This window comes from Ornithodoros turicata, chromosome 10 (assembly GCF_037126465.1).
Source record: "Ornithodoros turicata isolate Travis chromosome 10, ASM3712646v1, whole genome shotgun sequence".
NCBI classification, from domain to species: Eukaryota; Metazoa; Arthropoda; class Arachnida; order Ixodida; family Argasidae; genus Ornithodoros; species Ornithodoros turicata.
The window spans coordinates 3,040,029-3,054,735 of record NC_088210.1 but is presented as its reverse complement, the minus strand read 5'-3'; the positions used below and the strand labels follow the sequence as shown (position 1 = coordinate 3,054,735).

Sequence of the window (14,707 nt, the reverse complement as noted above, 5' to 3'; positions counted from 1 at the left end):
AGGATACCAATGCCGTTTCCAGAACAAAATTCCATTCGATAGGTCGTCCACGAAAAATTTGGGAAGGAAAACCATTGTATTCTATATTTTGTTCATTGCGCATCTCAGAGACGCGTCTTCCCTTCGCCCCCGGCGAGCGCATCTCCGGTTCACTCCAGTTTACTAAAAGTGTTCGCGCTGGCGTTGCCCCGGATACGATCGGTTCACCGTATTTGTTGCCGATCGGGAGCTGCAAAATGAGATTTGCTGAAACTCTCTATTGTCGCAACCGGATCGTACGGTATCATTTGATACTGCAGATCACTTGCCAAGATATCGGTTACCGGAGCATCCAAAATCGAGGTTCTTCTTCGAATGACCAAAAATTCTATCTGCGAACGCTTTCTTTTTTTTTTTGCCAAATGCGACCAAAGGATGCAACGGATTCTCGTCCCAGCTGTGAAAACGTTTTGTGCATTCAGCTACTTTATATGAGCGCGCTGCATATATGGCTTAATATTCGTTTGTCTATCGCTAGGCATTCACTCGCATTTTGCCGGCTACCCGTTTGTTTTATCTTATATTGCGGTCATGCTCGCTAAACATCTGCTATGTGACTTGCGTTCATTCTGCTTCCTGCAAGTTACTAGAGAGCATCGTCTTGTGCAGTCCAAAGCAATCGTTTCCTAAGCATGTTCGTCCTCGCCTGTGTACTGTACCAATATTTGCTGTTTCTTCTGCTAGCAGGTACCGTATTTTTACTGCCCTGTGCTTGCTCTGAATGTAAGTCGGTACAATGCTAGGCGACCTTCTCTCCATTATTAATACTACAAAAGTTGACCTCAGTCACCAGCCCACATTATAAGTGCATTGTATCTACAGAAAGGGAAGCATTTTCGCAAATTGTTGATTCTACGGGCAAGTGCAAATTGTAGATTCCGATATCATTATTCTGCTAAAAAAATTCTAGCAAAAGGAGCTGTCGATTTTGTTGCGTTTTTCACTTTTTGTGTTCCAGTCTGAAATAATTACGTCTCATTGAAATTGAAGTTCGTCAAACGTACATAGAGAGAATCTGAAACTCAAATTGGGAGCTTCGTAGCGCAAAGAGCCCACATAAAGGTGCATTTGTGATATACGTTTAAAATTACGTTTCAGAGGCATCAGATATAGGCCCCACCGTTCAGACAAACTGCAGTAAGTACGCTTCAAATTGGTCTCTGGTGTGTACGACTCGCAAATATAGCTAGTTCCTGTAGACTACAGTATAATGTTACGCAATGAAAGACGACAATTGCTATTTGCACACATGTAACTGTGCAATGGTGAAACTGTTTCTATACAGGCTGTCCCAGAAAACGTGTCATTGAAATATAATTTAAAAAACTACACCACCTAGAGTCATGCGGTCAACGGCATTTGTTCTTACTGGGTTTTTGCCACCTCCTGATGTGAATGTCGTGTAACGTAAGTTTAATTATGTAAATTCTTGCTAGCTCAAGTCGGAAATTTGCCAAGTAAAGTTCACATTTTTACCCCACCAATGTGAAGAGCGTGTCTAATTTACTCAAATTAATGATAATTGACAGGGATATTCAGGAGCTATCCAATCGGAAAAATAGTTAATTTTTCCGATGTCGCTGTCAGTCGAGGTCAGTGCCTGTCTCTGTGTTTTTGTGCGTGTGGGCTCTTTTCTTTTGTAGTCGGCTACAAAAGTGGGTGGGAATGTGACCATGGGCATGAAGGATCTCATTGTCACCCGGGCGTTTCCATGTGGGCAATGCTTCAGAGTCCTCATGGTGGTGTTGGCAGTACGGCCTCACATAGGTGGGCAATGTCACGACTGACGCCCTGGGGGAATATGCGCCCTGGGCCGACTTCTAACGGAACTGTGAACCCAAGAGATACAGACAGCACAGCCGATACCGGGATTCGAACCGGGGTACCTCCAAGTCTCCACGTGACATGGCCAGCACGCTAACCATTGAGCCAGGCGAGCTAGTTCCAGAGCCCTAAACAGCTGACTAGCAGACGATACTCTGATCCAACCAGCGAGCCCGGACACTGTAGCGTCAGCAAGTTCGCAGGCTGGTACTGCCCTCCACCATCATTGGGCACGGGCGCTTTCTGAAGAGCGTACTTCAAATTCAATTTCTGCGATAATTATGGTCCTGCGGGATGAATTACTTCTCACGGTGCTGTTTATTGGCCCACGAACCGTTTTGCAGAAAGAAAATAGGGCGTTAAAAATAACTTCTGTGCTACTTTAAACCGTCTGTGACACCACCATGTTCGGTAATGCGAGATAATCCACCTGGCTACTTTTTTTTTTTGCTAGAAAAGTGGTCAAATATTAAACAAACGAATTTAAAGAGCGCGGTACAGGGGGGGAGATGCCCCGTCAACATGCCCCGTAACTCTATGAAACGCCCGCACGGCCACGGCATTCCTTTCCTCAAGGTCGTGTCCTCGTTGGTTCTTAGGGGGGGGGGGGGGAAGGTATTCCTGGTTTTCCAGAGAGAAACTCCAGGCGTAACCTCGACATCCGCCGTCTGCTCTTGTCACGTATTCCGTCGAACTACAGGCAAGCTACACTCAGTCAAACAGTCAAACAACGCCACTATTGCGCGTGCGATTTTCGACACTGTGTTCAGTCTTCCACGGGGAATACAATTATAGTATAGTTTCGAAATCAATATGAACGGATGCGACTGTCACTAGGTTCCTCGGTCTCACTGTTGATGCTAGGCTCTCTTGGCGGAGGCATATTGCAAGCTTGGAGATCAAGATCCACCGTTGGATTGCAGTGATCCGTCGCTTGACAGGCATGAGATGGGGCAGTGACACGAGCTCTCTGTTGGCCGACCACAGGGCTTTGGCTCGAGGGTCGCTCGCGTATAGTTTGCCGGTGCTTTTTTTTTTTAATTGGGTGTTAGCGCCGCGAAGCAACTGTGGCTATGAGCGACGTACAGATGTGGACAGACGGAGAGAGGATAGCAGGAAGGAGTGGGGGACAGGGGGTTAGTATGCGTCCTGGGCCGACTTCAGGGGGAACTGTGCCGACATTCGTCTGGAAAGTCTTCGGAAAACCCAGGGAAAACCTCAGACAGCACAGCCGGCGGTAGGATTCGATCCCACCACCTCCCAGTCTACAGCACGACCTTGGTTACCACCAACGAGCGGACGCCTTAGCCCACTCGGCCATGCCGCTGGTTTTGCCGGTGCTTAATGGCCTGCCGACATCTTCAGATCATAAGCTGCAGTGCCTCGTGGCGCGAAGCCTTCGTGTGTGCCTCGGCGTCCCCCGAGCAGCAGAGACCCGAGCAGTTATTGCTGAAGTGAGGGACACCCCGCTGGAGGTTCTTCGCCACGGTGAGACCTGCCGACATATCCTCCGCCTTTTATCCCATCATCGGCGGCACCCGCTCATATCGAAGATCTTGAGGCGCAAGCACTGCAAGGTCCGCTCGGTGATGATTCAGCTGAAGCCTAGCGTCCCGCGTTGGGTAGTGAAGACAGTGGCTCCCAGTGCCCCTCCATGGTCTCTGTCAAGCCCAGTCACCCACCTAACTGTTCCTGGCCTGCATGGAAGGAAAAGGGATACAGCCCCGTGTGTCGCCAAGCAGCTTACCCTGGGCATGATGAACGACAACTACACGGCGTCAACGGCAGTTTTCACTGACGGGTCATCTACTCGGGGTGGATCGTCCTCGGCATTTGTCATTCCATCTCAGTCAGTCTCCTGTGGTCACCGTCTTTCTCACAGAACATCGTGTACGTGTGCCGAGCTTTACGCCATTCTATTTGCTATGCAAAAAATATCAGCCAGTCCAGCTCAGTCCTGGGTCGTCTTTACAGACTCAAGACCCGCGCTCCAGTGTGTGGCCAACTTGGGGATACGTGGACTCCTCGGTCCTGTTGTCTTTGACATCCTGCAAGCTTACAAGAAGGCGATCATTGCAGGGCACACTGTAGTATTGCAGTGGATCCCCGGACATGTCGGTATCAGCGACAACGAAGAAGCAGACAGAGCGGCATTGAACGCCCATCACCACGCCGCTTTTTCCCCGATAATGATGTCGTCCGAAGACACCTCCTCTCGACACTCACCGGTCCCAAGATGCAGGCTCAGTGGGAACACGACATAGCTCACTCCCTTCTCTCTGATGTAGACCCCACGCTTTCTCTCGTCCTTCCTCCGCGACTACCGCTCCCCTTAACTGCTCTCTTCCACTGCATGAGGCTCAACGTTGCCTTTACACCTGCCTTTCAACACCGTCTCGGCTCCACCTCGTCTTCCCTCTGCTTCATTTGTGGAGTGCACGGCGACCTCAGCCACGCCATCCTGGCTTGTGGGCAATACTACCACGAGCGTGCCCTTATGGAACTCTCTATGCAACGCACTGACAAGCGGCCGTTCAACCTAGCGAAGATCCTCGGTCCGTCGTCGAACGCTGCCCACCAGACGCAGGGCCTTCGTCTTCTGGCGGAGTACTTGTGCTCCACCGGTCCTGCGACGGCTTTTTCAAAGCCCCATCATCATCCCTTTATCCTCCTCCAACTCGAAATAGGGCAGTGTACCGCCTCAGCGGCGGTGAATCGCCGACCCCATCACCATCCAATGTATGTGTGTGTGTGTCATTTGAAAAAGTTCGCAGTGTGTTTGGTGACTCGTGTAACATATCTGCTGTCTTTGCCCAAGCCAGGGCCAAAACACTGGACAGAGCCTCTTAGTGCAGCGATCGCGGGTTCGAACCTTGCCGAGGACGCCAGCAACTTGGTGACAGGGTACGAGTTGCTTAGACACGCCGTCTTCCGCGAGGGACGTTAAATACGGGGTGCCATGTGATGAGCTTTCATCGCACGTTGGAGAACCTTCAGGTGGGCAAAAGCAATCCACAGACCGACCGCTGTGGCGTCGCTTATGATCTCAGTTGTCTCGCGACGTTAACACCCAATTATTATTGTTAACTTTTAGTACAGCAATAGTGACTTGTACAGCAATATTACACTTGTTTTAGCTTGTCTTAGAGTGTGACTTCTGTTGTGTAAGCATTTTGTGTAATTAGTTTGTGATACATTATTATTGGAACTGTATTGAACTTGTACTACACAAGTTTACTTGGTTATATTAAATATCCTAACAGCAATAGTGACACCCTTTCTTTCCAGACGAAACCAGTGCGCTTATTGATGGGCACAAAAAATTAAAAATAGAAAGGAACATGCCACAGGTCGCTTACTTTTGATTTAGGGAAACCGAGAGGCGCAGAAAACGGCACTGTGTGTGCGTTGACGCTCTCCTTTTCTTTCTTTTTTTTCTCCGTGCCTTTTGGTTTCCCTATACATCGTGACGACGAATCAGTCATCAATGGCGAACCAGACCATGTTTCCGTCTCGAGTGGGAGATAGTATCGACTATTAGCCCCCCTTTGATCGGGGCCATCTTGTTAGTGCACACTACTTCTTACTGCTGTTGCTAAGTGCATACTTTATACTGTTTCTGCTTGTTAGAGCGATTTTTCGAGGATAGTTACAAAAATGACGGGTTTATGTGAACACTGTGTAACATTGGCAGATCGCCGGCGGACGCTCACATTTTTTACACCTCGCGAAGGGCGTCCGACGTCGAGCGAATTTGGCCACTCTGTCGCTGTACATTCGCCCCGTGGAGCAAGTGTATACGGGAACTCTCTGCGTTGAATATAATGACTCAGGTTTTGTACGTAACTAAAATAAGACAAACCCCCAGTGCTCCGGGAACAAGAAAGGATCAAACGGCAGAGTATGAAAAGTATCATAGGGACTTCATTAACGTTACTAAGAGGTTGACAAGGAATGGTAGAAGTGCAAGGGTGCAGGCGAGCTGGTACATTGTAAAAACGACGATAAAAACCAGAGACACGGAACAGAAAAAGACAACACGACACGTTCTCAAACACAGCAACCCATTTAATGAACAGACCTACACTCCCAATAACCTCCGGATGGGTGGAAAGGGGGAAACAGAGGGAACACTAACGCAATTGCCCCGTGACTTAATCTCTTTGTACTCAGCTAAGAGTCGCCCAAACGGGTCACCCATCTTTTTCAATACACTTGTCTCTTGGAAAAGCGAGAAACAATTGTGACATTCTTTCAAGTGTTCAACAAGTTCCGAATTTCCTGAAAGGCTGTCTGCGTTCCTTTTATGCTCTAAGAGCCAAATGTTTAAGCATCTACCAGACTGTCCTACGTAGCAAAAACCACATGCAAAAGGAATATAGTACACAACGCCTACGGCGCACTCCACAAAGCGGGTCTTGTGAGAAATACGGCAAACATTATAATTGATAAGGAAATTGAGCAAACGATAGGGTGGCCAACGGGGAAGCGGAGAGGAAGTTCTTCGGGGTTATTCCGCACATATAGCGTTTGAAGAAAAGCCTATGTGGGGTTGATGTAGTTTTAGTAAATCGGGGGCACTTAAGTCGTTCGTTTTTAAGGTCAATAAGGAGAGAGGGGAGAACTGTAAAATAAAATACTAACGGAGGTTCGTTGAATGTCAAGTCGGGGTGGTTTTTGGAATTCCCTACAAATATGGAAAAGAGTATATAGGCTAACCTCCAGTTTGTAATCGTAAGGCTAAATGAACACCGAAATTTCCAAATAGTGGGTATAGTAGACTAGCTGAACAGTTGGCGGGTTGCAAGAGCTGCGTGCCAAATTTTAAGGATGCAAAGGTTGTGTTCCCATCCCTCCCCCCCCCCCCCAAAAAAAAAAAAAAAAAACGGGGGCACTTTGATATAAGGAGGCAGTCTTGATAAAATAAACAGGAGGTGTCTGCTTGAATGCTCCTTGCAAGACTGCAACAGCTAAAGTAGTAAAAGTTTCTTATCCTGGAGATAATGTTCACAGGCGGTCATATTTTAACTCGACGTTTTTCTTTTGGCCTTATCCGCGTCAGATGCGGGGGTTTATTAGAGAGTTTTAGCAGATCGTTGATAACGTGGCTAGCGTCGCACCGTATCAACCGGAACCAATCAGTGGATAAGATTCTGAGTCACGCACGAGTGCGATTGGTTCCGATAGAGACGATAACTTTATCAACGGTATCAACTCACTATTGTCAGGTTGTACCGACGACATAGCTCCTAGATGGTACCTCGGAGCGCGTTTACGTTGGGAAAGGTAAAGGACATTCGTGCGGACGTTTTAAATCCATGTTCAGTTCGATGAACACTCTTTCTCAGCTCTGTGCATCTTGGGCGTGCGTCATTCCCTGCTTCCCGAGCACTGGGGGGTTTGTCATATATTTAGTTATGTGGGACCAAACTCGTCCTCCCTCTATTCAGGTTTTGTTTTCGCTCGGGACTTATTTCTCTAATCGAGAGCACTGTGCCCCTATTAGTGCTGCAAAGGGATTGCAAAGTGAAATACAACTAATATGTTCCTATGTAAGTCCAGATAAAACTTGGCTCTGGCTTAGAAGAGAGACGGGGGCGTACGCCTTTTTATGGCAATTTTCATATATCCAAACTGCCACAAAAAAGGCGTACGCCCCCCTCTCTCTTCGAACCAGAAGCGATAACCCTATCATTCGTGGCAATGGTTGGCTCACAGCGTGATGTGCGGTGAAGTTCTGTTTTTAGAGTGTAGAACTCGGAAATGTTAAGCATGGTTCACACAAGTTCGTTCTGCTGCGTGCGGATGCGTGCGGGCGCTGGTTACCGTGGGAATCCCGCAGCAGAACGCAAGGAGTTCGCTGGAGCTCAACTTTTTCCGACGCACGCAGCAGCCCGGAAGCGGAGAACTAATCGCGAGGCCGCCTTCCGAGCGTGAGCGTGCGCAGTAGGTTTCTCTCTGCGAGACTGTTTTCAACATGGCGACCCCTGGAGTGGAAATCCCGCTCGGTGCTCATTGGCTTACGGTTTGGTGAGGCACGCAATGGGACGCAGATATGTAAACAGCTGAAGGGATTGCTTACAACGCACGCATACGCACGCAGGCGCCCGCACGCAGCGGAACGCACTAGCGTGAACCATGCTTTAGGGCTTGGGTTGGTGCAACCTTCCAGTATCCACGAGACAATGAATACGAAACGCTTGAAAATCGAAACTAGACACTCTTAAAAAAGAACTTCACCGCATAGCACGCTCGTAGCCAACCATCATGTCGAATGACATCGTTATCTGCCCTGATTAGTTGAAAACGGGAGGCGTACGCCTTTTTTGTGACACTTATGCTGTTCATAATTGTCACAGAAAAGGCGTACGCCTCCCGTTTTCAACAAATCAGGGCAGATAACGACATCATTCGAGATGATGGTTGGCTAGGAGCGTGCTATGCGGTGAAGTTCATTTTTAAGAGTGTAACCTACTAACACTGTGGTACAGGTGGCACTCTGGCACACTGTGGGAAAGTCATGAAATCGGAAAGGGGAAAAAAATTATGATGGACATTGAAAAACTATCATTCCTGCTCGCCTGCTATCAAGGGTCCTGGTGTCCTGGCAGAGATTCTTTGCCTTTGGCACGGGAATGTCATTAATTTGTGAAATTGGTACGACATACATAAGAATACAAAAAACAAAGTGATATGGACGCTGTACGGCAGCTATGGTACCGGATTGATTCAATTAGCGCCGAGCGTCGCATGTGGAACCGCTTGCACCCAAGGCTCATAAACCGAAAAACTGGACGGTGTGTGAGAATCTGCTAACGTATATGTTAGAGAGCACTGTATTTGCAAAGCAGGTCATCACTATTACAGCCAAAGCAAAATTATGGTTAGTTTCCCACTGGTCGACTCATTGCCGGATCCAAGGGCTGGTTAGGCGATCGCCCCCCGCCCCCCCCCCCCAAAAAAAAAGCTTCAGTTTATACATTGAATTTCCTTCACCCCAACTACACGCTTACACAGGAATTCCTCCCCCTAAATATGAGGGTCTGGATCCGCCACTGGGTCAGCTATAGTGTCTTCACAAAAACAGCATGTTCTCCTGCACACGGATTTCCAGTGTTGGGGACTCTGTATTGCTTGCTGCGTGTTTCTTTCAGGTTGCGGTGTGGAGAACTCTGTGGAAGGCTCTCGCATCCTTGGAGGGCACGAGACCAGTCCGCCCCACAGATTTCCCTGGATGGTAGAGATCAAAATTGCCTCTTTATGAGTGCTGAAACAGAGGTCGAAGGTGTGCAGCCTGATCACACATTGCATGGCGCAGGTAGCCCTGATTGATGACGATAACAAATTGGTTGGAGGGGGATCCCTCATCGGAAGACAACACATATTGACAGCAGCACATTGTTGCCTAGAGTAAGTAAGGCCTATCTCCAGTACGTGTTTTCTACTTCGTGACTGCCTCTTTAGCAACTGCCTCAGTCTGTAGAGCGCCTACACATGCGCCAATTTAACGGGGAGGCTACGATATACATACCCCGTACTCAATGTTCTACCTCATCGCTCGAAAACAAGCTAGCCACAATGAACCAATTTCATCAAAACACAGCGCATGCGCCGCCGTCGTTCTGGCTCCAAAGAGGCGGAACCATTACTATTGCTACACGAATGCTACCACCACTTTCTCACGAGAAACATGAGAAAATGTCGTTCTGAGGCTGGAACAAATAGAAAGGACAAATACATGCAAAGCCTCAAAGTGCCGAAGAAATTAATGATGGAAGATCGAAGTCACTGAAAAGGTTAGCCAGCTGTATAGGACGGTGTTGGCTACATCTGTCCTACAGCTGGCTAACCTTTTCATTGACTTCCATCTTTCACCACTTTCTCGTTCCTGCCGTCCTTCCATCAATGAGTGATTCCTGGCACCAAACATGTTGGAAAAGGTCTATAGAACGAACAACGAACAGCTTTAACGTGGAATGGCTGCACTATGCTGGAGAAGTGCAAAAGTCTTCCTCTTCTTTCCTGGCAGAGGACGGCAGCAATGTGTGGGAGGTAAACATTGCTTCCAACACCGTGTGTCGTGAGATTCCCGGCCCACGTCGGAAGAACCCCGGGTTGTCTAAGCTATCCGCAGTCCTACTCTGCGGCACGTGCAGCATGTCGCCACACTGGGAAGACACGACACCCATTGTTATTCCCCTTCTTTTTATTTAAAACAGTGAAGCATAGACCTCTTTCTGTGGGCCAGGTGGCCTCGGTGAGCAGCAGCGTCAGTGCCTCAAAATGTGCAACGCGTGGTAGTTCGCAGACGTCGGTGGCACCCTCAAATACATCGTCTCGAGTTGTTCGCAATCGGCAAGATGCGCCTCTTTTTCTGTGGATTTCGTACAGGTTTTGCAGGTTTCCTTTGCGCCATGCTGCTTAAAACACCATGCAAAACCCGGCAATGAAACAACATACTGTCGGATCCGTGGCTGCTTGGGCCCGAAATGGCGCTGTGCAAAGTTAGCTGCTAGTGTGCCTGACCACTAGCTCCCTCTAGCTTGGGAGCTATTATTCAGGCACCTTCTTTGCTGCAACAATCCTATTGCATGTGATGGGACGGCGGGCTCCAGCGTCATGTTGCATATATGAAACGAACACTCTAACTTCGTGCAGAGAGAAATAGCAAAAATCGAGCTCTTAAACTAAGGTGGGTACTCAAAAAGCGAGCAGATGCAGGGCCGCTGGAATGATTGATTGATTGATTGATGTGTTTAATGGCACAAAGGCAACAAAGGCCATAGAGCGCCAAAACCATGGTGAGCGTGTCGGAGATGATTATGGGAAAGATGATGTGAGAGAGAGTGTGTGGTAGTTAAAATCTATCTACAGGTATGAGCGATGATATTGACGAGGATAAGAGAGAGAAGAGGATGACGACAACAAGCAAGCTAGTGTGACAATGTGTGACAATGAGATATTTACATGAGTTCAGTGATATTGGATAAAAGCGGAGCAATGCTTATCATCTACATCTGACTAAGAAACCCACATGTGGTCAGAAATGAATGAAAGACACGAAAATGAAACCGCGGCACCCCTGCACGTGCATTTCTTTTCAGACCTAAGCAGAGTACACTCGAGAGGGCTCCACATATCAGGAAAATGGTCCATTGGTTTCAGTTTTGTGAACACAACCATTAAGTGAACGTCTACATGGTACCTTATTTGTGTTGCACGAACCCTTCCACTTTGTAATTAACACAATTGTGTGATTTTTCGTAGCGAAGGCAGGTTTCACAAGTTACGTCTGTGCCCTCTCATCAACTGTCATTCTTTTACGCCGGAAATAAGGTCGGATATGCAAATGGGAGTTGGGAGTGGTGATGCCTGAATGCGAGAAAAAATGCCGAACAATTTTTTTACTGGGGCAAATACGAGGTTCAACGTCCTATTTGCCTCGTTAAAGATGTTCGAAAAGCCCATATGGGATCCAAGCACTAGAAAAAGCTGCACGTTCGTTGTCAAGGCTCTCATATATATTCAATGTTAGACTGTATTCTTTCAGTACCCCTTACACTTGTTGACGGAAGTGCAAGAGGCAGTTTTGTCCAAGAACGAAACACAAGCTCATGCCGCTAATCGCATACTGAACTCCTACGATGATTTCGGCACCCAATTGTGCAATTGTCCAGCCGAAGAAGAACCTGACAACGGTGTCTAATCAACGAAGAACCCAACAGGAAAATTAGGACTTACACTACCTTCGTTCTCTGAAACTATAAGCACGTACCGACCCACAGAGCCATTTCTTCCACAACAGATGTCGTCAGTATTCGTCGAGAGCTCGGAATGTAAGTTTAATAAGTTACAGTAAACAGGCGTTAATTCCAGTTGACCTTTCACGCCTTTGGTAAATCCAAACACATTTCACATATTTGTTCAGCCTGCCATGTTTTCATGTATTTAGGACCAGGGTGTCGAACCGCAAAAAATACGGGTTCGGTTCGGGTTCGGGTTCGCGTTGTTTTGATTTCGTTCCGGTTCAGTTCCGGTTCGGCCACGCCAAAAACCGAACCGGTTCGCAAACCGGTTTGCAGCCCCGAACCGGTTCGCGAACCGGTTCAACGCTTCCGTTTTATATGTTCCATAAAACTGCTTTTATCAGGAAATGCGTGGCTAATAGCTTACTGCTGTTGTCTGCATTGACGTCTTTAGCGGTGAGGTAGCTCTTTAGCGAGAGATATAAGAAATGGATGAACACTTATTGCGAATAGAGTCCACGCTGATGAAGCGGTGTTGTCCCGCTACTTTCTGTTCCCAAAATCTCTTTTTCACAAGCACAGTGCCAGCAAGATAAACTTAAAGGAAGCCTAATAAGATGGACAGCGTAAGATAGACGACAGTACTTGCCGGCACACTGCCTTCGCAGCGTGAATCGATCTGAAACCGTACTGAAGCATGTCGAAAATAAGCCTGCCAGCCTTACTCTGTCCGAGCTCACAGCAGTGTACTAGTTAATCCACCTCACAAAGGCAATGTATCACGACACAACTGCACACAGCTTAGGAGGCAACAGAATCAGACTGCGCCCGGCTCGCTAAGAACTCGAGCCCGTGAGCGCGCGTCAGCGTTTATTTTTGGCGCGTATCTTCCGGTGGCGCCGACCTGCGGCCGCTACAAGCAGAACCACATTTACTTTTCAAACCACGACCAATCAAACAGGCACCGTTCTGCGTACGCTCCTTCTCCACTTCTCATGTTTCTGACTTGTTTAATTTTTACTGCTCACGTGTAAAAAGAAATATTGGGCGCTTATTTGATCACATATTCGTCGCGTAGAGCTACATAACTGGCCTACTCCATTCCTGTTGCATTCGTCCGCGTGGCACCTCGTCTCTGAAGAGTAGACGCCGCATCACCGCGTGCTGACTTCTATGTCCGAACCGTTTTGTTGCGAACCGATTACCGCTATTATTTTTTATGGTTCTGCTCCGGTTCGGGTTCAGCAGTGTTCTGAAAATTTCGGTTCGGGTTCGGTTCCGGCAAAAATAACGGTTCGGATACGGTTTTCGGTTCGGGTTCGGGTTCGGTTCGACAACCTGAGAACCCGCTTAATTCAGACGGTGTTCAACTCCCCATGTATCTTTATGTTAAAGCAGAGGCTCAGAAGCAATTTCTACCTTTGGATGGCAAGGAAATCTTTTAAGGATTCATGTTTTGGGATTGTTTTTTTTTTATTCATAGCTTTACATCGCTTGACAACTATGCTCACGAGTGGTACCACATTGGTCGGTCTGCAGAATAGTTTCACCCCCAGGAGCGCTAGCTAAAACGTTCCAAAATGTCGGCGCACGCCACACCGTACTTAACATTCCTTGTTCGAGACTCATTTATTTTCTAAGCAACCAACTACAACGTAAATTGTACAGACTCAACAAAACAATGAAGACAAAAGTAGAATTTAGGCCTGATCACCTGAGCGACAGTCAGGGAGATTAGAATGGCTGAGTGGGCCGGTTGGTGCATAGCTATACGAAGAAATTGGCGCCGTAAGGACAAAGGACATCAAAAGCACACGTACACGGAGCAGTGTACGTGTGTTCTTCATGTCCCTTGTTCTTACAGCTCCAACTTCTTCGTATAATCAGGGAGATGTTGGTTCAACAGGAGATGTAAGTGTTACCACCATTAACAAGTGTTTCAACACTGGTTAATGGTGGTAGCCAGTCGTCTGTAAACGGTTCATTTGTCATACCAAAGGGCCCTTAACGTAACGCTGACAGGATTTCAGACCACGTTCAATGAGTAGGTTCAATGAGCGATCCGTTCCAAGTAGTATGATCATAGAATAATGAATTACTTACACTTATCTGCATGGCTTCCATTAGGATATTTGCATGTAGAGTTGGGGAAATTATCAACACTGTGATTTCTATTGCAAGGGCTGTAGTCACCTAGCTTCTCAGTGTAATTTGAATTTTCATTGAAGACTCTTTTTTTTAATTAAAAGTTGTGTTCCTGGCTAATGATGTGAACACCAGGTGTCGATTTGGATTGGCTATGTAGAGGAGGTGGTGTTCCCCTACATTAGTCATCAGCGGCGATGATGGTATGCCACGGAGAGGCCATGACGGTGGACTATCACAATGGCCGCGCCGCTGGAACTGAGAAGCGCGCTCCAAGCGCGTGTCCATCCTCGTCGTTGTCCACCGGCCGCTACATCACTCCCCCCTCAGACGCGGAGCGGTGATAAAGCACATGTCCCCGATTTCACTAGAGGAGGGCAGCAAGGGCGACCGTGGTTGACATGCACGGTCGAACAGGTTGTAGGCACAGCACACGTTGGCGAAGCATCACAGCTGATGAGTCATCACGATCTTTTACATAATGTAAAAACCCCGAGACTAGGGAATACGAAGGGACAGGCACAACACGAAGACTGTGTGTCCATCTGTGTTGTGTCTGTCCCTTCGTGTTCCCTAGTCTCGGGGTTTTTACATTATGCATCATCTTCACCAGCTCGCTTGCTTCCTAGCATTTTTTCATTGACGATCTTTTAGTCCGAGAAGAGCGGGGAAGAGAGTGAGGCGATGGCGAACTGGTGGTCCTGGCTGGAGCCAAGAGCTCTGAGCCAAAGCTGGAGCCAAAGATGTGAGAGCCCCAGTGGAGGAGAGGGTGAGGGTGTGTGAGCCCTGGAGAGACGCCGAGACATCGGCTGAAGCGTGCCTGGCGTCGGCTGCCGCGACTGCCGCGACAGGCAGCTGAGCGCGAGGCTCGAATGTCGGGGCCGGCAGTGAGTGAGCGCCGGGTTGTTGGTCTACACTGGTAATTGGACGATACTGTGACTGGTATATTTTTT

The 14,707-nt window shown here is 48.0% G+C and overlaps 1 protein-coding gene across 2 annotated transcripts in view; it reads left to right on the top strand.

Annotated features, from left to right (window-relative positions):
• Positions 1-609: 609 nt before the first annotated feature.
• Positions 610-14,707, top strand: part of LOC135370298 (trypsin 5G1-like) — a 43,588-nt gene continuing 29,490 nt past the window's right edge. The window contains exons 1-4 of one of the 2 annotated variants that reach the window (XM_064604010.1): positions 610-726; positions 1,138-1,176; positions 9,018-9,100; positions 9,182-9,273. In XM_064604010.1, coding sequence (XP_064460080.1) covers positions 672-726; positions 1,138-1,176; positions 9,018-9,100; positions 9,182-9,273 — 269 coding nt within the window. In that variant the 5' untranslated portion in view covers positions 610-671. The remainder of the gene's footprint in view (positions 727-1,137; positions 1,177-9,017; positions 9,101-9,181; positions 9,274-14,707) is intronic. The other variant, XM_064604011.1, reaches the window with a different exon arrangement.